Source organism: Cervus elaphus, chromosome 22 (genome assembly GCF_910594005.1).
Source record: "Cervus elaphus chromosome 22, mCerEla1.1, whole genome shotgun sequence".
Lineage (NCBI taxonomy): Eukaryota > Metazoa > Chordata > Mammalia > Artiodactyla > Cervidae > Cervus > Cervus elaphus.
In genome coordinates this window covers 31634330-31657110 of record NC_057836.1, presented here as the reverse complement: position 1 = coordinate 31657110, position 22781 = coordinate 31634330, and the positions used below count along the sequence as shown (strand labels likewise).

Below are 22781 nucleotides of genomic sequence, written 5' to 3'. Positions count from 1 at the left end.
CTAGGAGAAGAAATGAAGGTTATTTAAACTAAGTTTAAGTAGAGAGCCAAGTTTTAAAATGCATTACTTAAAAAAACTCCCCCAAAAACCTGCTTTTGAGCGTTTTCCATACTTGCCGGTTTATTTTTAGCTGTGTAAGAAATATAAAAGTCCAGGCCCAGGGAAGAAAACACAAGTTCTTCCTTCTTATAAAATATGATTTGTATATTGTAACCATAGCACATCCGTTTTCTTTCTCTGCTTCCCTGTCAGAATATTTTTTCAGTTTACGTGGAGAAATTCTCAGTTACTAATGGTTTATTTTCCAGAAGATTATGGGCATATATAATACATATAAATACTTGTAATGTTATAAATGTTGTATTTCAGTTTTGTTTTTATTTTCAGTTAAATGTAAATCTCATTCTAGTGGCCCCAATATTACATTATTTTGATAGAATTATCACATTATTTGGGTTGTTTTTTATATATGTATTGTGCCTGAAAAAGGAACATTTGTTTAACATTTTGTTAATCTTCAGGTCCCGTAAATAATTATTTGTGAAAAAATTTTAATTTGTTGACAGAAGCTGAATGTCAGAACAAAACTCAGTTAGCATCTACCATAATAAAGATATATTAATTTTATGATTCTGAGTTACTCTGCTGAAAGAAAATTATGACAGATGAGATACACGTGCTAATGTTAAAAGTCCTATATTTGCACTCTCAGATGAATCTTGCAGCTATTTTTTGACTAGTGAATATGCGAAATTTTCATTTCACACTAAATATAAAAGGAAAAGCCTTATTTTAAAATGACTACCACCTGCTAACTATTGATTATTATTTTGGAGTTACTTCTTTAGAACTTCCTCTTCTTCAATATTAAACAAACAGGTCAATACAATAAGGGAGAGAATGGGATGGTTTTAAAAGGTAACAATTAGACTTCAGTTAATGTTAGATTACTATAGCATGTTCCTTCTTCTCTATTTCTCCTTCTTATTAACTCTGCTGTCTGTGTCTTTCTAGTTCCTGTCAAGTGGTGGTGTCAATTGTGTTCTGATTTGTAGTATTTTTTGGTTTTTTTCCTACTATTCTGCACCTAAAACTGATCTACTAATTTGCTGTTTTGAACTCAGCCTTTGTCGGAATTATGGGTAACACAAGATCTTACAAACTGCTAGACTGGAATAGTTTCAATTCAGGTATTTTAATGGTCATTCAGTACTACATATGCTGACAAAAATTATGGCAGCTCAGTGAAGTTTTTAGAAGTGTTCTCAATTAAATAGGCTTAATGTCAATTCAGTTAATACAGATACGTTTTGGAATACATATGTGATAACTTTTGTAATTTCCATGGAAATACAAATATAAAAATGTTTTTACTAAAATGAATTAATCAAAACCATAGAAATACCATGAATTATGAATGACTTCTGTTAGGTGATGAACTTTCAGAATGATAATTTTAAATTATATTTATTATATTTTTGTACAGTTTTTTTCATATCAGGTAAATGATTCTAGCGTTAGCTTTATCATTAAGGGAATAGTAATTGTTAAATATATAAGTATTAAATGGCTAGTTTGATCATCTTAAAGTATATTTAAACTTAAGTTTAGATTTGAATATATTTAGTGTTCTATAAATATTATAAAAGTGTAACTGTTTTTTATTATTTTTAATTTTTTAATTTTTTAAAATTTATTTTAATTGGAAGCTAATTACTTTACAATATTGTGGTGGATTTTGCTGTATTTTTATTTATAATTCTAGAAGTGTTCCAAAATTTGCTAAGTAGGAGCAGATTTTGGGGAGATTAACAGCTTTCGTAAGCTTTCCTCCCTCCCTTTCCAAATAGGATATATTTTTTCTTTCTAAGTAATTTTACATGTGAATATAGTTTGTAGCTTTTAAAGAAACTTAAGATAGCTTTACAGCTGATGATGTGGTTTAGAGTCAAAGCCAATTAATTTTTCTTTTTGATAAAAAGCATGTTCTCAACATAAAAATGTATATATTTATCTCTATTTTAGAATTAAATAATAGAGCTGTTTTGATTCAGTATCAGAAACTGGCATTTTCCTAAAGAACTTTTTTAGTTGTGTCAGAAAATACATCTATTTACAGGAAAACAAAAGCAGAAGCACCAAGAGGCTCAGCGTTTGAGCTCATATCCCATAATCTTTTCAGAATTATAAACTTTTTTTGTTTTTAGGAGTCCAGGATGTAAGTTCTGATGTAAGTAGTGCATGTTTGACTATGAAGTAACTCATGTTCATCATGTGGATTTAACCTAAAGTCAGTCTAGTAAACAGTCTGATCTGGTCCAACCTTTGCAGATTTGGACCGACATCAATTGGTAAATCTTTGAGGAAATTACCTCTATTTCCTATCCAAGTTTTTGCCAGCATGTATCACATTGATTAGAGTTAAAGTAATCATTTGTAATGTAATGCTTTATATTGTTTTTTTTTAATGAGAAATTGAAAATATCCTGCTGGATTCATTTAGTAAAATAAGAATATATTTAAAAAAACATGGGCAGATTATGGTGGTGGGCAGAGAAAAGACTAGTTACATAAGAACAGGACATTGAAGCATCATCGTTAATAATTTAAGGAGCTGAAAGTTTGTGAGGGCAACAATGTTTAAGATGAGAGATGTAATAGATGATAGAACTGTTTTAGAAAGTGGAAAAGGCAAAAGTTAAATCTTATAGACACAGTAAAGACTTTGTTCCCTGTAAACAGAATTACAGAATTTGGTGAGGAGGAACATGGTTTAGGAAGCAGTATATCTTGCCATCATTTAAAATAAAATCCAGTAGTAAGTGTAGGAAGGAAAAGATGGATATGTAACAGCATATTAAAAGAACATAAACAATGATGCTTTCAGTTTAATGTGCTCATAGTTTTATGCTTTTGATTGGGGGTATTTAGAGTCTTTCTGGTAAGAACTAATGCATACTTAGAAACCAGGGTTTTTCTGATACTAGTTTCAGAAAAATAGCTTGATAATTCTGAAAAAAAAATTATATCTTTGGTAAATGTATTCAAATCATTTATATATTTTTCTCTGTAATTAGGGAATACTTAGCCACTCCTGTATTACCACAGAAAATAAAAAATTGTAGAAAAGTAGTTGTTGATACAGTTTCTATTAATGCTAGAAATTATTTTTTGATACTATATTTCCTGGTCTCTTTGATACCAGCTATAATATGATATATCATTGACTTCGTAAAAGCCTTCTAAGAAAAAAGAGGAACACATGGTAGTCAAACATGCTAATTATTCGATATTTTTATTTCAGAAACAGTAAAGTGTGGAACGGTATAGGAAGACATTTTATATCACACAATAGTGTTTCATGCAAAACAATAGACCATGTGGATAGTTACTAGAATTTATTTTGTACTGTGCAATTTGCTAGATAAAGAGATGCGCAAAGGTGCCTGTCCCCCTATTTTTATATTCTGGGAGGATAGAAGAATAAATGGCTTACTGTGTGGTATGGTGTGATACAAGATTCTGAGTTAAAGAGGAAGCTGGGATTAACTCTGTGGCAGGGTACCTTATAGAGGTAGTAATCTGGAGCTCAGTTTTGGGTAGTATATGAAGATTCACTTAGATTTATATTTCAGACAGTGTATTTGGAACCATGTTAATATATTCTTTGAGTGTAGTTCTGAAACTTCAAGCATTTGCAAAACAGTATCCTAGCCATTACTCATTCGATGAAGTTTATTACATAGCTAATTTGTACTTTTTGCTTGCTATTAATACAAAATGTCTTAGTTTACTTTTTTCCCCACCCCCTTTTCTTCCGCTTTGTCCTGTTAGTTTGTGTTAACTACAGTGATAGAAGGTATTTTTATAGAGCAGGAAGAAAGGAAGTCAATATTTGAAAATTTATTCAAAACTCTTCCCTTTTATTACCTTGTTTCTTATTTCTTTGGTCTGTTAACAGACTTGGAGAAAGACAAAGTGAACCTTGCTACTAGGAAGGAGAATGTAACATTTGCAGATCTTGTGTGTGACATGCCAGGGACAGGAGATTCCTCGAAGACAGAATAGTCAGATTTGCATTAAATCGCCGCCTACTCATGCAGAATGAATTTAAAAGCAGCAAGACTAGAGAGAGCACAGTTAGTGCAGTGCAGGAGTCCTAGCCAGACAGTGACCTGGGATCTGAGGGTGACAGGAGAGCTAAAGTTTTGTGGCACACTTACTGTGTACTCTTGTAAGATTTGATGGTGGTAGGTCATTTAATCCTCAAGCACAGCCCTCACATAGGCATTCTCATTTTGTACATGAGCAGTATGAAACATAGCCATTTGTCCGAGGTCAAATAGGAAGTGACTGAGCCCCAGTTTGAACCTTACAATTTTGGCTTCAGGGCTTACACTCTTAACCACAAATTTACAACTGTTTAGAATGTGAAGCCTGCAGGACTTGGTAATTATAGGAGAATGTGGTGAGTGAAGCAGGCTCTGTGCAACTTCAGCTGAGAGAGAGAGAAGGGTAATGATTGTCCCACGTGTCTGCAAGTCTTAACATCCCAGGGGGCAAATGATTCCTATCTTTTAGAAACTCTAGTCTGTTTGAAAGTTCAGTTGTAAATAATATGTTAAGAGTAAATTCTAATAGCCCTGGCTCATTACTTCTCAAATGTCTGTAATCTTTTTTTCTTCTGAGTTTACCACTAGAAATATTTCTGAATAGGTCACACATAGTTTCTTACTTAGTAACAGTCTCAGTGAGTTGAGGAAAATTCGTTATTCTTTCCTGTGTAGGATGCATGTCAATTACATAACTTTTTTAGAAGTGACAAGAGGAAATTTAAAGTAGTTATATAATGTCATTTGAAAAATACTAGTTTGAAGTAGCTTATGAACTTAGACAATATTTTTAAAGAGTGTTTTAGTGAGTTGGTAACGCAAGATGTTTGAATAGCCTTTCTTTTGTTTTTGAGCATATTCTAAAAATATTTTTTCTTTTTTTACTGTTTTAGACAGATTGTAGGTTTTAAGACTTATTAGACTGAAAATTTTCTCAATCTTACAATGAATGAACTTGAGCTAATGATAGATTTAGTGGTTTAAATTTAGAAAATGTTAACTCTTTTTCTCTTTTTTGTTTTCAGAAATATAGTTAGAAATTTGACTTTATTTTGGAGGCAAAATTAATAGTTAACATCTAAAAGTGTAGTTACTACTTTAAAAATATTTAACAAAATATGAGTCAGCTGAGGAAATATTTATATAGGGAAATTAAGGAAATATTTATGTAGAATATACTTATCACTCTGATCATTCAAATTTTTCTCCAGTAGATGTTTGTCAAGTGCCTACCATGTCTTAAGCACAATTCTGGGAATTGGAAATAACCAGGGTTCAACCAGGCAAACCTCCTGTTTACATACCAGTCTAGTCTGTTTCTTATACTACTTTGCTCTGTGTGTGTGTGTGTGTGTGTGTGTGAGAGAGAGAGAGAGTTAAATGGATAGACTTTCTTGGAATTTGAATTCTACTGATGATCTCAGCAGTCATTATTTTTCTACATTTGAGGGACATTCATGAGAAGATGTGCAAAGTAAGCCTAAAGTAGTTAAGCAGCATTTGGTTTTCAGTATTTTACTAAGGTTTCAGAAAGTAGATACAGAGAGTTCAAGAAGGCATAAATATAGCATGCATGACTTGTGAGCTTCCTTTTATAATGTGACATAAATGTAATATTTAACTTTCTATTTATATATATAATGTAACTGGATATTCATTACTTTTTACTATCTGTAAAAAAAAGTCAGATGGGTTATCTGCTTAAATGTGAAATTTCACTCTTCATATATATGGAATATGTAAAATGTAACTGGATATTCCATTACATTATTATAATGTAACATGTAAATGTAATGTATCATTCTCTGTATGAAATAATGTAACTGGTCACCAGTTACATTATATATATAAAGAATGAAATGTCACAGTCAAGGAGTAAATTACTTATTTGACTTTTTTTTTTTTTTTAAACAAATAGTAACGACTGCAGTTTGGTCCAACATGGACTGTACCTGAGCCACCATCCTAGTATTCCAAATTACCACATCTTGAAGTTCACTCTCAGTTTGCGCATTACTTCTTCTATAATGAGATTCTTCTTTTTAGTCTGTACTGAATTCCCAACCAGTTTGAGGTTCTATACTTCCTTGAACCTGGACTCTAATTTCTATTCTGTTAGTGGCAATTTATCTTCTTCAAAAGGTTGTTTTGGGTTGGACTATTACTTTCAGATATTTGAGAAGATAGCTTTTAGTGCTGCCCATTAACAAGATACATTATCCTTTTTCTGAAAATCCTACCTAACGCTTTATCTTCTCTTGTTTATTTAAAAATTAGATTGAATAACTGCCCATTTCCTTTTTTTTTTTTCCTTTCAACTTGATTAAAAGGTTCCCATGGACAGAATTATTCTCTTCTAGACCAATATAAAAATAGAACTACATTGAACTCTTCAGGTAGTCAGCATTTCTTAGTTGCAAATGTGTAATTGCCTAAAATCTTGAAGGAATTGACTTTTATAAAGGCATATTATGTTGTTCACGTCTTTACTTTTTGAGGTGTAAACTATTACTGTCATTTTAGGAATCTTTACCAGTGTCACCTGTACTTTAGAAACAAGATAAAATACTAAAAAGATGGCAAGATATCAAGCTATGGCCATGCTCTAGACAAGTAATAGAAAAACGAATTAACTGTGGTGTCAACGTAAGTGTGAGGACATTACCCTTGTAAGAGGCATCAGTGAGGCATTGATCTAGAACTCAGTTCATGCTTGCAATTAAAAGGATATAGTAAAAGATTTGTGATAATTATCTATGTATAGTTCTGACCCTTAGAAGAAAAGTACAAAATAGTATGAAATACAATTTGTATAATAAATAACTTTTAATATCTCCTAAAATGATCATCTTTTTATGATTATCAATAATTCTGTAGATTCTTGGGAGGAGCATGGTATTTTAAGTGAAGATATTTTTTCTTCACATCTCTGAAATGTTAATTTGCAACCCTCACATCTCAGCTGTATATCCTTCAAGTGACAAATTGTATCCAGTTTCATATAAGGCGTATATAGTTGCCAGTAAATTTTTAAGCCAGGTTCTTTGTTTTGCCTTTTATATAAGTATGGTAAATCCTCAGTTTTTACTTTTGTAGGGTGAAAAAAACAGTTCAGATTCACTAATGTATTTCCTATAAGAAGTATAATTAGCCATTTTTAAGCGTTAAGATTTCCATTAGTAGAGATTAAATACTGATGTTTCTGAATTTTCAGTACTAGTAAGTTAAACTGAATCCTGATTGCTACTTGAAAATTCTGTGGCTCATCTCTGGCATTAAGTATGAGATAAGCTTTGAAAACAAGTTTTTCTGTAATATTAAATAAATTGATTTTTCTTAATTTTATCTTAATTAACCCCTAAATTTAATAGCCAAAAAATTCATGCTTTGACTTCCTGCTCACAGTTGTAGGTAGTTATTTTAATCCAATGACGAGTTTGTGATGAAGTGCTCCCTACTGTATGCTTGCCTCGCTTTCACCTAGAATCTAGGGCCATTACTTTCTGTAACCATTTCAGTGAGCTGCCATAGTTTTCAGTCTGTACTGTCACCTGATCCAAGCATGCGCCAAAGTTTCCACTGTTTCTGGCTCCTGTCTGCTGAATCTGCTTTGCAAAACCCTTCGTTCTTTGAGCTTTTGCTTTAGCCAAAAACCAAATTTAAGAAATTCTTTGGAGTGTGGATATAACACCATTTGCTTCCTTAGCCCTCCTGTTATGTAACTCTTTAGCTTTTATTAAACTTGTAAATACTTTATTAACTACAACAGTGGCATCCCCCTGTGCAATTGTGTGGCTCATGTGTCAAAATAAAGGCTGCTTGTGAACTTGTCAGAAGAGTATGAATGCTCTACTTGCGCTGCATTCAGCTTTTTGTTGGTTTTTTGTTTGTTTTTTTAAATCAGCCACTTATTCTTTCATAGTGTTTGGTTTAATTATCTGATTATTTTATGTGTTATACCAAGGTAAGTTTGATGTAGATAAAACTTTGTATTCTATGTGGTTACATGTATCTCATAGCAATTATTATTACATACTTTTCCATTTAGGCATGCTGGCCTTTCTAAATAAATAGATCTTGAACTTAAGTAGCTTCTTCCAAATTTTTCATTAATTAAAAAAAATATAATACTGTTGATTACATCCTGTAAAAGTTTTAAAGCAGAAAAACTACCATGTATTACTATGTAGTAAGATGTAGGCAAACCTAATGTGAGAAAATCTATTTTTATAAAAACGTAGTATATGATTATTTGACTTAGTAAATATTATTGTAAACTTCCAGAATGATTTGAAAAGTAAATTGCAGGTTTTACTATTATATCTTAGAAAGTCAGCTTTTCATTTTACATAGTTTTTCAGGAAAATAATTTTTTTCTAAACTGAGATATAGTTCTTATTTTTGCTATCTTTTTAGAAAATCATAAGTAATTTGATAGATGGAGCAACTAGTTGAAAATAGTTTGTCTTATGATATAAAATTTCACTATTAGGAAAAGATGATGTTAATAGATGTCCAAATTGATCTGGAAACGTGTATGTCCTAAAAAGAGAGAATGGATATTAAACTGTTTTTGTGCTCTTGATGTCTACATTTCAGCTAGGAATATGAAGAAATTCTTTAACATAGTAGCATATGTGCAAAATAGGGCCACCTAATTGTCTCACACATTTCTGAATTCGTAATATTGATTGCTAACACCATATTGTAGTATTTTCTATTTCTTTTCCTTCTTTATCTCATACTTTGATCTTTTCCTCAATTTCCTGGAGTTTTGTGTCTTTTTCTTCTTTTTTGAAAGAAAGTTTTAGGGTAGCACGGTCTTGGATCTAAGACCTTAATGCAAGAACTGGCTGGCATCATTTGTAGTTCTGGTTTTTACCTCCTCACTTCTTTTTGCTGATCTCCCTGTGGGGGAAACAAAATTCCACCATAGGAATGTGAGCTATAACAAGCCTTTTAACCTTTGTTTACTTTGCTGTCTTCAGTATTTCACTAGTGAGTATGATTCTACTTATTCTACTTACTTTGAAAAACGTATTTGAAAACTGCATATGTACAGAAACTCAGAAGGCTTTTGGATTGTTGGATTTTCAGTCGTAATAGTGCCTTTTTAATGTGAAAGATTTACAGTAAGAGCGTAGCATCTTATTTAGAGTTGATCAGGTTTTTTCTTTTCCAAATTGTTCCCAAATGGAATTGGCACAAAAAGAGAAACAATTTAGGATATGCTGATTATAGACCGTTTCTGTTTTTAACATCTTTGCACATGAAAAGTTAACTATATATGCAGCTGCTGTTCATCAGTAGTTTGCAGCTAACTGCAAGTAATTAGAAGTGTATGTGACAGATGTTCCATCTATAATGCTCCATTGCAAGCAATGTTGGGCTACTCTATGGTTATAAAATGTGATCTGTGATTTGAAAGCATTTTCTTAATGACAGAGCCATATATGGAGTTACAGTGTTCTTTCTGAAATTTGTCCTTACGTACATTAACTAGATTCTTTGTGCTAATGTTTTCAGTGTATTTGCTTTCTTTATTTTGAATTGGCCAGTCCCTTTATTTCTTGTCACTTTGCTTCAGGACCCCACATCTCTTTAGAAGGATGGCTACAGATGGCTTTCTGCTTTTTAATGTTGATAAGTCTATGCCTTGCAGAGATCCCAGAATGTATTGCATTATTAAAAATTAAGTACCAGGAAATGAAATCAGAATTTAAAATAAATTTATGGATATGACTCAAGGTGCTCACTCAGTGAGGTGAGACATAGGAAGTCCTTTTAGTTTAAGATTAGAGTCTGAAAACTCTGGGTCTACCTTTCAAATTGTATCTCATAAAACAGATCCCTATAGATAGCCCTAAAGAAATAAAGGAAATAGAACTAGGTGATTTATTTTCTAGCACCTGAGTTTAAAATGTTAAACTTCTTGAGAAGTAGCATTAAATGAAAATGTTAATAAGCTTTTTGAGAAGTAGCGTTTTAAAGATGTGAAGTTTGAAAACCTGTTGTAGAATAGTAGTTCTTTGCCTTCCAGAGTATGCATACTTTACATATTTCTTGTTCAAATAGACAATGTGCTATTGAGTAGTGAACTGATTTAAAATTTATTTTTCAGATGAACCAGAAACTCGAGATGCATGGTGGGCAGAAATCAGACAAGAAATAAAATCCCATGCCAAAGCATTAGGCTGTCATGCTGTAGTGGGCTACAGTGAATCAACTAGCATCTGGTAAATGATAACAACAACTTGATTTTCTAGATGCTGTAGTTTACAGATTGTCATCTGAAAGGGTAAAAGCTTTAATGCAGATACGGAGAAAAGAAGAAAAGTGGATTGATCCAGTTAGCATGGGCTTTTTTAGAATACATCAGGAGGAGGTTCATATGCTATCTTTACTGCTTAATTAATGTGAAACTTCAGGAAAATTGCTCTACTCCTCCGAGCCTCAGTTTATACATTGGAGACAATAACTACCTATCAGTTAAGGTTATTGAGGCATTAAATGAGAATATAATACTGGCACACAGCAAGTATTAACTCCCGGCCTACTGTATTCCAGTTTGTGACTCCACCAGCTCCTTCCTCTGGGATTTTGAAACCCTTAATCTTTTGTAAATGAACTGCCATGTGTCTTTCAAGTTCATTTGTAAACTCTTTCTGCCTTCATTAATTAACTATAACTTAACTTTTTCCTACCAACAAATCTCCCTAACGCTACCCAGTTAGGAAGGGACTTCCATACTCTCAGTTCTCAATTTCTTTTTCTCCTGTCTTTCATTTGGACAACCTCTTCCCCATTTAAGTCTGTGCCAATCCACTGTTCAGGATTTTCTACCTCCAAAACTTTTTTCTGCTCTTCTTAATTAACTGCCCTGCCCATCTCCTCCAGTTAAACACAATTATTTCCCTTCTGACAGCCTGGCATTGTACTTTCTCGTTCTTAAGTCCTCTATCCTCAGTTGACTTTCAACCGTATTTTGACTTCATTATCACATGAAACTGTTCCTCTTTAAAAATTTGAAACCATAAAATTTCACTCTTGGATCACAACCTGATATTTTCCTACCCATCCCATTTGCTTATTTATTTCTGGTTTGTTTTGACCCTCCTCTTAATCAAGAGTTTTCCCAGTTCCTTACTTAGGAACTTTACTTAGACTTTAGAACCTTAAGTTCTAGCAAGAACCCGTTCCTGTTCATTGCTGAGGAGTACTCGTTTGTATATATTACACTCTTGAACTGCTCTGTTCTCATAGTAGCTGTTCTACTTTTGTTAACCTACTAACCGTGTTAGGCTTATCCTGCCTTTCTTCCCAGTAGATAGTCTTGCTCTGTTTGTGGATTTATTTTCATATACTTTCAGGTCTTAGGGATATAGTTTTAGAAGACATAGTTCTTACCATCAGATTCACATTCTTCTGGAGAATTATGACAAGCATAATACATTTTATGGTAGAGCTATCCCAAGATATCTTAGGATCCTAGAGGGCCATAGGTTAGGATTGGAAGAAAGTTTTAATGAAGTAACTGAAGCTTGAACTGTGTCTTGAGAGATGAGTTATAGCAACGAAGAGAAAAGGCATAGGGAGGGTTTTCAGGGTGAAAAGAGTAGCATGTGGAGAAGGCCAGAGGGGTGGATTCAGTTGCTGGAGATAAGTCACCGATGCAGGAGTCTACAGAAATGAGTCTAATTCATTTACTTAGAAGTTTGCATTCACCTGATGTAAGCTTCTGTTTTCCCTGGAGACCTCAGAAAATCTTTGTATTTAAACCCTGTCTTTACTAGTTTTTTCTGTTCTAACCTGTCCTACTTACTGTTACTGGACTCAGTTCCCTGCAGTGCACACCTTGAAATGCACACCTGCTCTAGTAGCTCTTTGATTCAGCACCTTCTGTGGCTTTGTGTGTTTTTTATATTCTTAGTGTGCATTTAACCATTAGAAGCCTGGCCTCTTGCAGATCATTCTATTATGGCCTTGCTTCTTGTCCATTTACTTTGTTTCAAGTGTATTGTCCCTAGATTGCTACTTTTCACATTAGCTTTGGGTGATCTCATTCATAATTCAATAATTATGTTGATTGTTTTTTGACTTTCAAGTTGGGTAATATGTAATAAAGAGTTTCAGAGAATTCTTTGGAAAACCAGTTTTTATCACATATATAATATAATGTAGCTTAAGCTCTGTCTAGTATACTTTGGATGTTTGTGTCAGTTGTCTTTTTATTATTAAGTTTAAATTAAGCTAAAGCAATATAGATATTTATAGTTGTGCTTTTAGAATAATTTTAATAAAATTCAATATTCATTTAAAGAGTATTTTATTACAGTTTAGTGGGCTGTTGCTATATCCAGCAATATAATTTGTTACTACCATTATTTTGAAACATTCCAGTCTTTATAAGCTTTGCCATATTTTAAAGGCATTGTCACTAACAATACTATATCTTTTACAATTTTTAAGTGATAAATAATACTCTTCCTCTTCGTTTTAACAATATTACTTCTATTTTCTATCCTAGATTTAGGAGGTAATCCTGTGATGATAATATTTAGTAAAGTCTATCTTAAATTTAAATTGTCACCTTGGTAATGACTTTGATATTTAACATTTTCCAAAGTTAGACTGCCTGAAAATATTAACTTGTTTTTTTTTTTTTTTTCTTTTTTTGTAGTGAAGAGGTCTGTATTTTATCTGCATCCGGCACGGCAGCTGTACTGAACCCTAGATTTTTGCAGGATGGCACCGTGGAGGGCTGTTTGGAACCGAGGTTGTCACGACAGCATGGCTTATTTTCCTTAAGGGTAGAGAAGGGAGAGTTTGACTTTCTTCTTCTCAGAGCTGGGATGATCCTTCTCTATGAGGGCGGGTTACAGGGGTGTGGTGCAGAAATCAGGACCAGGCACTTGACTGGTTTTTACCTAATCCATAGCAACACCTTAGCAACAAAGAAGTATGGGGTTCTGCACTGCATGACGCACATTATTATTTCTAAGATCTCAGTAAATGGCACATATGATTACCAACTGAAGAATTTCAGGTATACATTTTTGTGTTTGCTACAATGTAGAAATAATTTCTTTTGAGTTTTCTCTTCCTTTCTTTTCCTTTCTCTTACCTCCAAAATAGGAAAAGGTCATGAAACAATTTCCATAAAGAAAGTTCCTAATTTACACAACAGACACTATGTTGTATGAAAACTATGTATAAAAGCTTCAATTATGTATAAAAACCTTGTGAAATATGACTTTAAGATATGTGAAAGAGAAAGTAAAAGTGGAAGCATTAGGTAAAACGAAACTACTTTTTGGTTTATTTGATTATCAGTTCCTTTAATCTGTTAGTGTCCATAAATAAAAAGATGAGGTTATCAACTATATGTACAGAAAGCTGTAAGTTTGATACCAGAGCTTGCCTGAATAATATAAATCTTAAATACTTCTTACCTAACACTATGCATATTTTTCCGCAGTATTAATATATTAGTATATATTAAGGAAGAAAGCCAAAAAAAAAATCTATGTGTTATCAAATTTAGTAAAAATTTACAAGTCTCTGTGTAGCCAAGAAAGATACATTACGAAGACCTTGGTCAGTTTCTTCTTTTGTCAGTATTAAAAATAGATTTTGACCATAATATGTTTCAGAGCATTAAAAGTCATGGTAAATAATAGGAAAGTGAAGGTTGGACATTTTGAAGTATACTAAACAATTGGAATATTCTGTTGAGAAAACTGACTTTGCCGGTGAGTTGTCCCAGTGCTGCCAAATAGTTCTTGCTTGTGTTGGTAGCTTCCATTCTTTAGTAGGTAGAAGCCTAATTTAACGAACAGCCTTTCTCATGCAGTTTGATTGTTTCCATATTATGGCTTGGATGGACACAGGAAATTATTAGTGCTTACTAAAGAAAAAATGTAGGAGTAGAAGGAAGAAAAAAATTCCCTAGGATGTCAGTATTTAGAGATTATCCATTTTGTACATTTTGTATTTCAAATGTTTTCATACTTTTTTTGCATTTCTTTTTCTTTGGGATGGTTTTGATCCCTGCCCCCTGTACAGTATTATAAACCTCCATCCATAGTTCTTCAGTCACTCTGTCAGATCTAATCCCTTAAATCTATTTGTCACTTCCACTGCATAATCGTAAGGGATTTGATTAATCATACCTGAATGGTCTAGTGGTTTTCCCTACTTTCTTCAATTTAAGTCTGAATTTTGCAATAAGAAGTTCATGATCGGAGCCACAGTCAACTCCTGGTCTTGTTTTTGCTGATTGTATAGAGCTTTTCCACCTTCAGCTGCAAAAATCTGATTTTGGTGTTGACCGTCTGGTGATGTCCATGTGTAGAGTAGTCTTTTGTGTTGTTGGAAGAAGGTGTTTGCTATGACCAATGCATTCTCTTGGCAAAACTCTGTTAGCCTTTGCCCTGCTTCATTTTGTACTCTAAGGCCAAACTTGCCTGTTACTACAGGTATCTCATGACTTTCTACTTTTGCATTCCAGTCCCCTATGATGAAAAGGACATCTTTTTTTGGTGTTAGTTCTAGAAGGTCTTATAGGTCTTCACAGAACCAGTCAGCTTCTTTAGCATAAGTGGTTGGGGCATAGATTTGGATTACTGTGATATTGAATGGTTTGCCTTGGAAATAAACAGGGATCATTCTGTCATTTTTGATATTACACCCAAGCATGCATTTTGGATTCTTTTGTTGACTATGAAGGCTACTCCATTTCTTCTAAGGGATTCTTGCTCATGAGTAGATATAATAGGTATAATATAGATATAATAGATATAATAGTAGATATAATGGTTATCTGAATTAAATTCGCCCATTTCAGTCCATTTTAGTTCACTGATCCTGAAATGTCGATGTTCACTCTTGCCATCTCCTGTTTGAACACTTCCAATTAACCTTGATTCATGGACCTAACATTCCAGGTTTCTATGCAATATTGTACTTTACAGCATTGGACTTTACGTCCATCACCAGTCACAAAATGCAGAAAGGCAACATGGTTATCTGAGGAAGCCTTACAAATAGCTGAGCAAAGAAGAGAAGTGAAAGGCAAAGGAGAAAAGGAAAGATAATCCATCTGAATGCAGAGTTCCAAAAAATAGCAAGGAGAGATAAGAAAACCTTCCTAACTGATCAATGCAAAGAAACAGAGGAAAACAATAGAATGGCAAAGACTAGATATCTCTTTAAGAAAATTAAAGACACCAGGGGAACATTTCATGCAAAGATGGGCACACTAAAGGGCAGAAATGGTATGGACCTAACAGAAGCAGAAGATATTAAGAAGAGGTGACAAGAATACACAGAAATATACAAAAAAGATCTTAAAGACCCAGATAACCACAATGATGTGATCACTCACCTAGAACCAGACATCCTGGTATGTGAAGTCAAGTGGGCCTTAGGAATCATCACTATGAACAAAGCTAGTGGAGGTGATGGAATTCCAGCTGAGCTATTCCAAATCCTAAAAGATGATGCTGTGAAAGTGCTGCACTCATTATGCCAGCAAATTTGGAAAACTCAGCAGTGGCCACAAGACTGGAAAAGGTCAGTTTTTATTTCAATTCCAAAGAAAGGCAATGCCAAAGAATGTTCAAACTACCACACAATTGCACTCATCTCACATAGTACCAAAGTAATGCTCAAAATTCTCCAAGCTAGGTTTCAACAGTACGTGAACAATGAACTTCCAGGTGTTCAAGCTGGATTTAGAAAAGGCAGAGGAACCAGAGACCAAATTGCCAACATCATAGAAATTGCCAAGATCATAGAAAAAGCAAGAGAATTCCAGAAAAAATCTGTTTCATTGACTGTACCAAAGCCTTTGACTGTGTGGATCACAACAAACTGTGGAAAATTCTTCAAGAGATGGAAATACCAGACAACCTTGCCTGCCTCCTGAGAAATCCGTATGCAGGTCAAGAAGCAACAGTTAGAACTGGACATGGAGCCAGCAACAGACTGGGTTCCAAATAGGGAAAGGAGTACGTCAAGGTTGTATGTTGTCACCCTGCTTATTTAACTTATATACAGAGTCCATCATGCAAAATGCCAGACTGGGTGAAGCACAAGCTGGAATCAAGTTTGCCGGGAGAAATATCAATCACCTCAGATATGCAGATGACACCATCCTTATGGCAGAAAGTAAAGAGGAACTAAAGAGCCTCTTGATGAAGTGAAAGAGGAGAGTGAAAAAGCTGGCTTAAAACTCAGCATCCAGAAAACTAAGATCATGGCATCTGGTCCCATCACTTCATGGCAAATAGATGGGAAAACAATGGAAACATGACGGACTTTATTTTCTTGGGCTCCAAAATCACTGCAGGTGGTGACTGCAGGCATGAAATTAAAAGACGCTTTCTCCTTGGAAGAAAAGCTATGACCAACCTAGACAGCATAGTAAAAAGCAGAGACATTACTTTGCTGACTAAAGTCCATCTAGTCAAAGGAATGGTTTTTCCAGTAGTCATGTATGGATGTGAGAGGGGACCATAAAGGGAGCTGAATGCCGAAGAACTGATGCTTTTAAACTGTGATGTTGGAGAAGACTCTTAATATTTCCTTGTACAGCAAGGAGATCAAACCAGGTAATCCTAAAGGAAATTAAACCTGAATATTCATTGGAAGGACTGATGCTGAAGCTAAAGCTCCAATAACTGACTCACTGGAAAAGACCCTGATGCTGGGAAGGATTGAAGGCAGGAGGAGGAGGGAATGACTCCCAACCAAAATGAGATGGTTGGATAGCATTATCAGCTCGATGGACAGGAGTTTGAGCAAGCTCTGGGAGTTGGTGATGGACCGGGAAGCCTCATGTCATGCAGTCCATGGGGTTCAGAGAGTCAGACACAACTGAGCAACTGACTGAACTGAACGTCATACATTTTAGCACTCTTATTCTTTATGCTTTATGATACACCACCTGTGTTCAAATAACTCCCACCTGGGAGTTATTTGGTTAAAAATTGTCCCAATTTTCAAAAAAAAAAAAAAAAATTGTCCCAATTTTCATCTTTTCATCTTTCTGTGTTCCCCTTGTACCACGTGGGCTTTGGATTCAAACAAACTGGCGTTAAAATCTGAGGTCTGCTACTTAGTACTTTTTGTGACTGAGCAAATGACTTAGCATCTCAGCTTGGTTTCAGGCCAAATGAAACTAGTTTTTGTTTCCCTGTGCTTGGTGTTATATTGAAGGGGGTGTGCATTTAGCTATAGTTTTCTTACTTAATCTTTAAAAAAAAAAAGAACCTTTCTAGGTAGATACTGTTGTTCCAGTTTTATAGAGGAGACTCTCAGAGGTTAAATGACTTGCTCAGGCTCACAGCTCTGCTTATATCTGTTTCCCCTGTTACTTCTAATAGGCCAGAATGCCATCCCAACAGTAAAATATTTGGGAGAAACTTAATTTAATTTAGAGGCTTACTGAGAAAATTCTGTGAAATAATGTATACAAAGAATCTGTGCAAAGCCTGATTCCTGGGAGGTATAGTAACTTGTAAACTTTTAGATGGAACAGAATTGAGAACCCATATCTTTTCAGAGCCATGGATGTGACTGTGTGAAATCCTGCTGTTGTCCGTGGAGTTTCCCTCTTCCCTTCCTATTCTTCTCATTTCTTCCGATTTAATGACTGAAAAAAGACTTAATCATTCTAGAATGATTTCATAAACAGCCTATTACAGTAGACATTTTACAGTGAATGGAAAGTTTGTGGGTCGTTTATTTGTGCAGTATGATGGATATTCATTTCTGAAACACAGGTGTTTTGGTTTCTCTGAAAAGGTACAACAGACATTAGAAATTAGAAACTTTAGAGTATGCCTAGCTTTAACTTTTTTTTTCCCCTCTTAAATTTGTTTCTAACTGTAGATTTTTTTCAAATTGGTTTTTTCCCTTAGGCATTATTTTCTGATTTTATGTGTATTATCTTTTCAGATAATAAAAGCATATCACTCTTATTATCTAGCCATTTTAAAAAATATTTAATTTTTAGTTGATTGATGATTGGTTTGCAATATTGGTTTGATTTCTGTCATACATCAACCTTTCATTTTTATGTTGTATCCTAAAGGAGAAACCATTGGAATAATAGTGGTTTTTGTCAGGTCATCAAACATAAGAATTCAGGGAGGGGACATATGTATACCGATGGCTGATTCATGTTGAGGTTTGACAGAAAACAACGAAATTCTGTAAAGCAATTATCCCCTAATTAAAAAAATAAATAAAAAATGACATAATTGATAGAAAATGGCTTACTACTTGTATAAGCCTCTTCTTTCATAACAGAGTGTGTGGTTCTGATTTCCTGTTTATTTCTTATCAATCATAGTGGTAAGTATTATGGTCAAAGTTATGATATACTTTGTACACAAGTACTGGATAGTTAGTATTTGTTTTTGGAAAAATGCATAGACTTTTCAAGAATGCCTTTTTTCCCCTTAATGTATCCATATAGGCTAGAAGAAAATTTGCCTGCAGGCTGTGGATTTTGCCATATACCATATGATGAACTGAATATGCCGTTTCCAGCTCATCTCACATACTGCAATAACTGCAGGAAACAAAAAGTTCCTGATGTTCTCTTCACAACCATAGACCTCCCAGTGGATGCAACAGTTATTGGAAAAGGTTGTCTCATTCAAGCAAGGTATGTTTGTGAAGACAGTACTTGGGGTCCTTGAAGGAATATAGAGTATAAAGTCCAATAGACATATTTGATCCATATGATTTTACTGTATGGAAAATGGGAAGGAAAAATAATCCTGTTTATGAGACTTAGATAAACTTGTATGCAAAAGCAGTCTTAAACATTGAAATTAGGTACAAATGTTTATTATTATGAAGATTATTAACTAACCTGTCAGAGGTGAGGGATGTGACTCAGTATGCTTTAATGATGTTAAATAACTGATATATTTTGGAAGCTGACTTTTTGTTCTTTTTAAGAATGGTGCTATATGGTGTTTTGTTTTGTTTTGTTTTGTTTAACAATTTCAGTTAGCTGTTAAGAGTTCTGCTTAAAGTGTGCTGGAATAGGACATTGGAAGGCACACAGGAAACAGCTGCAGCTATCTAGGTCACTAACTGCCAGGCTGCCAAATCCATGGAGCATTTCTGTCCTCATTTTACTGAAGGTCTCAGCAGTAATCACACAGCTGATCATTTTCTCCTTGAAATTCATGGCTTCACAATGCCACACTTCCTCTTTTTTCCTACCTTTACATGTAGTCTTCATTCCTCCTCATTTCTTGTTCCTTGAGAGCCATGAGTTCAGACCCTCTTCTCAAAGCTCTTTCCCTAGTTGAAGTCATCAACTCCTATCTATCTGTATTCTGTCTGTAACTCTAGGACTCCCAAATTTATAGCTCTAGTTCAGAACTTACTTCTGAGCTTCAGACCCATATACTTTGCTGTCTACTTTACACCCCACTTTTATAAGCATCTCATACTTGTTCCTTATTGAACTGCTGATTTTATCCATTTCTTTCATATTGGTCTTTCCTGTTTTCATAAGTGGTACTTGCTCTATTCAGTTCTTCATTGCAAATATGGTATTCTTAAACATTGTTCTCTTTCCTAACCTCCCCACATCAGAGTTATTTCAAAGGCATGTTACATTTTCTTCTAAAATATATTTCTAATCTATTTCCTTTTTGCTTTCATTCCCTCTTGCACCTTAGACCTTCCATTTAGAATTGTTTCTTTCACCTGAGTTATCTTGAGTATTTTTTTGATGGATCTATTGATGATCAACTATTTTTATGTGTCTGAAAATGAGTCCATTTTATCTTTAAACAGTATCTTTGGCTAGCAGTTATTTTCTTTAAGCACATTGAAGATACTCTTCCACTGCCTTCTGGCCTTCATTGCAACTGTTGAGAAATAACCTATTAGACTAACTGTTCTTCTTTTGAAATTTGTCTATTTTTTTCCCTCAGGCTGTGTGCAAGCTATTTTATTTGTCTTCGGTTTTCTTCAGTTTCCCTGTAGAGTGTTAGGCATGGAGTTCTCTTTATCCTAGTTGTTACACCTTGGACATCTTGAATTTATAGATTGGTATCTTTCATGTGTTTTAAAAAATTTTAGGTTAGTTTTGTGATTCATCTGTTCTCTCGTCTTGATATTCCAATTAAAGTATGTGACACTTTCTGACTGCCTCCTCTATGTCTGTTACTTTCTTGTTTATATTTTTAATCTTTTTATTTCTTTATGTTACATTTTGGATATTTTCTCATCTTTCAGTTCTTTAGTTTTTGTCTTCAGCTGTCTTTAATGTGCTGTTATGTGTAATAATTGGGTTTAAAATTTTTGATTTTTTATTTCCAGAAGTTGTATTTTATTCTTTTTCAAATCTAATACCACATACTGTAGTCTTTGTTTGATTCTGTAACTGATGATTTTAATATCTAAAAATTTTTTTTCCTGTTGTTTCTGCTGGTTATTGTTCGTTGTGTTTTACTTGCTTTGGCGAGTATTGTACAAAGTCCTAGCTTCCCCGGTTGGTGGCATCTTACACAGCTGTAGTGGGGTATCAGCTAGGATATTGACCCTGTTACAGTGGCTTTAACTATGCTCCAAACCTGCATCAGTTTTACATTTTGAATACTTGCATTCATTTAAGGATTTGTGTGTGTGTGTGTGTGTGTGTGTGTATGTGTGTATATGTCTATGCAGTTTTATCCAACAAGTAGATTGTGTAAACCACCATCACAGTCAAGATACACAGCTGTTCACCACCACAAAATCACTTCCTTATACTACCTACTTATATTTATACCTTGTATTGCCCCTTGCCCTGATCCTGTGATACTTTTAGGAAGATTTTTAAAAGTACATAGTTTATCCAGTTTTGTTTTTTTCTTTTTTCCTTGTTTTAGGTAGTCTTCTTCAACAGTTCTCAGATGTGGCCCTTAGACCAATAGCATCACCATCCCTGGGGAATGTATAGAAATGCAAATTGAGGCTCTGTGCCAGAACTGTTAACTCAGAAACACTAGGGATGGAGCCCAGCATGTGTTTTTTAACAAGCCCTCCGGGTGGTTGTGATGCAAGCCGGTATTTGAAAACTACTGGCCTGAGCAGCCTGGCTTACCAGTTTGGGGATCTTCTCTTCATCTTTTCAGTCAACTTTTTAGTCCAAGCTTTTGTTGTCTGTCACCTAAGTAGCTCTTGTTCACCATCCCCACATCAGTTCTCTTTGTACCATTCTCTGTGTAGCAGTGTAAATGATGTCCTAAAATACACAATAGGTCATGTTACTTCTTAAAATCTATCTGGGGTTTCCATTGCTGGTAGAATAAAATCAAACTCCTCACCATGACCAATCCTGACACATTCATGCCCATGCTTAACTGCATCCTCCTCTGTGCCGCCCTCACCCTTGCTCACTTTTTTTGGTTCTTTTATTATGCCAGCTTCATTCCATCATTGTCTTTCTCCAGCAGTCCCAATTCCATCTTGTCTTTAAGATCCTGGCTCAGGTGTTATCTCTGCTCTGAAGCCTCTGTCCAATTCTTTCTTCACCTGGTTTATTTTCTGCACACACCTGATTCTTAGGCATTATCTGCATTTGCTTTGTTTCTTTGTCTTTTTATATTACTCCTCCCCTGGAATACAGTCATGAGCAGGGGGTCTGTGTTTTATTCCTTGATCATTGCTCACCACCTAGAACAGTGCCTGGCACATGGTAGATACTCAAGTTTTATATTCTTTTAATGAGTAAATTAAGTTTTTTTCTCTGTTGTCCGCCCATTATATGATCATGTGGAGTTATGAAACCTAAGATTTAAAATTATATTCTGTGATGATTTTGATTACTATTTGTTTCATTTCTAGAGATTTTGAGAGTTTTTTTCCTTTTGTTTATTGAAATGGGACTTTTAGCAAAAGTGTATACAGTGAAAAAATGGCAGAAAGGATTATTGATAAAACGTAATAAGCCCATCTGAAACAAGTAAATGTTTTTCATCAAGCACATTTTTAGGAAGTTTTAAAAACTGGATATTGCTTAAGATGGTATCAGGAACACTGTCCACTGACTACATTATTTTCCTTTATAGGTTGTGTCGCTTAAAAAAGAAGGCACAGGCAGAAGCAAATGCCACAGCCATCAGTAATCTCTTGCCATTTATGGAATACGAAGTGCATACTCAGCTAATGAATAAACTAAAACTCAAAGCAATGAATGCTTTATTTGGACTGAGAATTCAGATCACAGTGGGCGAAAATATGTTGATGGGCTTAGCGGTAAGTTTCAAGATGTTTTATTTTTGTTTTGTGATTCATGTAGTTGTAGATTCTGTTTTAGGTGATTCAAAGAGTCTTTTAAGAAGACTTAGCTAAAAAATTGGCATTAAGACTTCTAAGGGCCTAGGGACATTATAAGAAGAAAAGAAATCCAGTGATAGACTTTCAGGTACTTTTATATTTCTTTATGAAATTATTATTTGAAATTAAATTAATAAACTATTATCTAAATTTATATTTATGTTATTATTCTATTTTTGTATTCAGATTATAATTCATATAGCTACATTTCTAAGAATTACCATGTAGACCTTATTTTGTAAGTTGGCCACCATTGTCTGGACTTTATTATTGTTTATACATTGCTAACACAGGGTTTTTCCTTCTCAGCAT

At 34.2% G+C, this 22781-nt stretch overlaps 1 protein-coding gene across 17 annotated transcripts in view; it reads left to right on the top strand.

Moving 5' to 3' along the window:
- The window catches only part of C2CD5 (C2 calcium dependent domain containing 5), an 86026-nt gene that overhangs the window by 36875 nt on the left and 26370 nt on the right, over positions 1 to 22781 (top strand). For 9 of the 17 annotated variants that reach the window (XM_043880937.1, XM_043880936.1, XM_043880930.1 and 6 more), the window contains 5 exons: positions 1125 to 1190; positions 10234 to 10348; positions 12793 to 12888; positions 18598 to 18789; positions 22202 to 22388. In XM_043880937.1, coding sequence (XP_043736872.1) covers positions 1125 to 1190; positions 10234 to 10348; positions 12793 to 12888; positions 18598 to 18789; positions 22202 to 22388 — 656 coding nt within the window. The remainder of the gene's footprint in view (positions 1 to 1124; positions 1191 to 10233; positions 10349 to 12792; positions 12889 to 18597; positions 18790 to 22201; positions 22389 to 22781) is intronic. The other 8 variants (XM_043880943.1, XM_043880942.1, XM_043880941.1 and 5 more) reach the window with 1 other exon arrangement.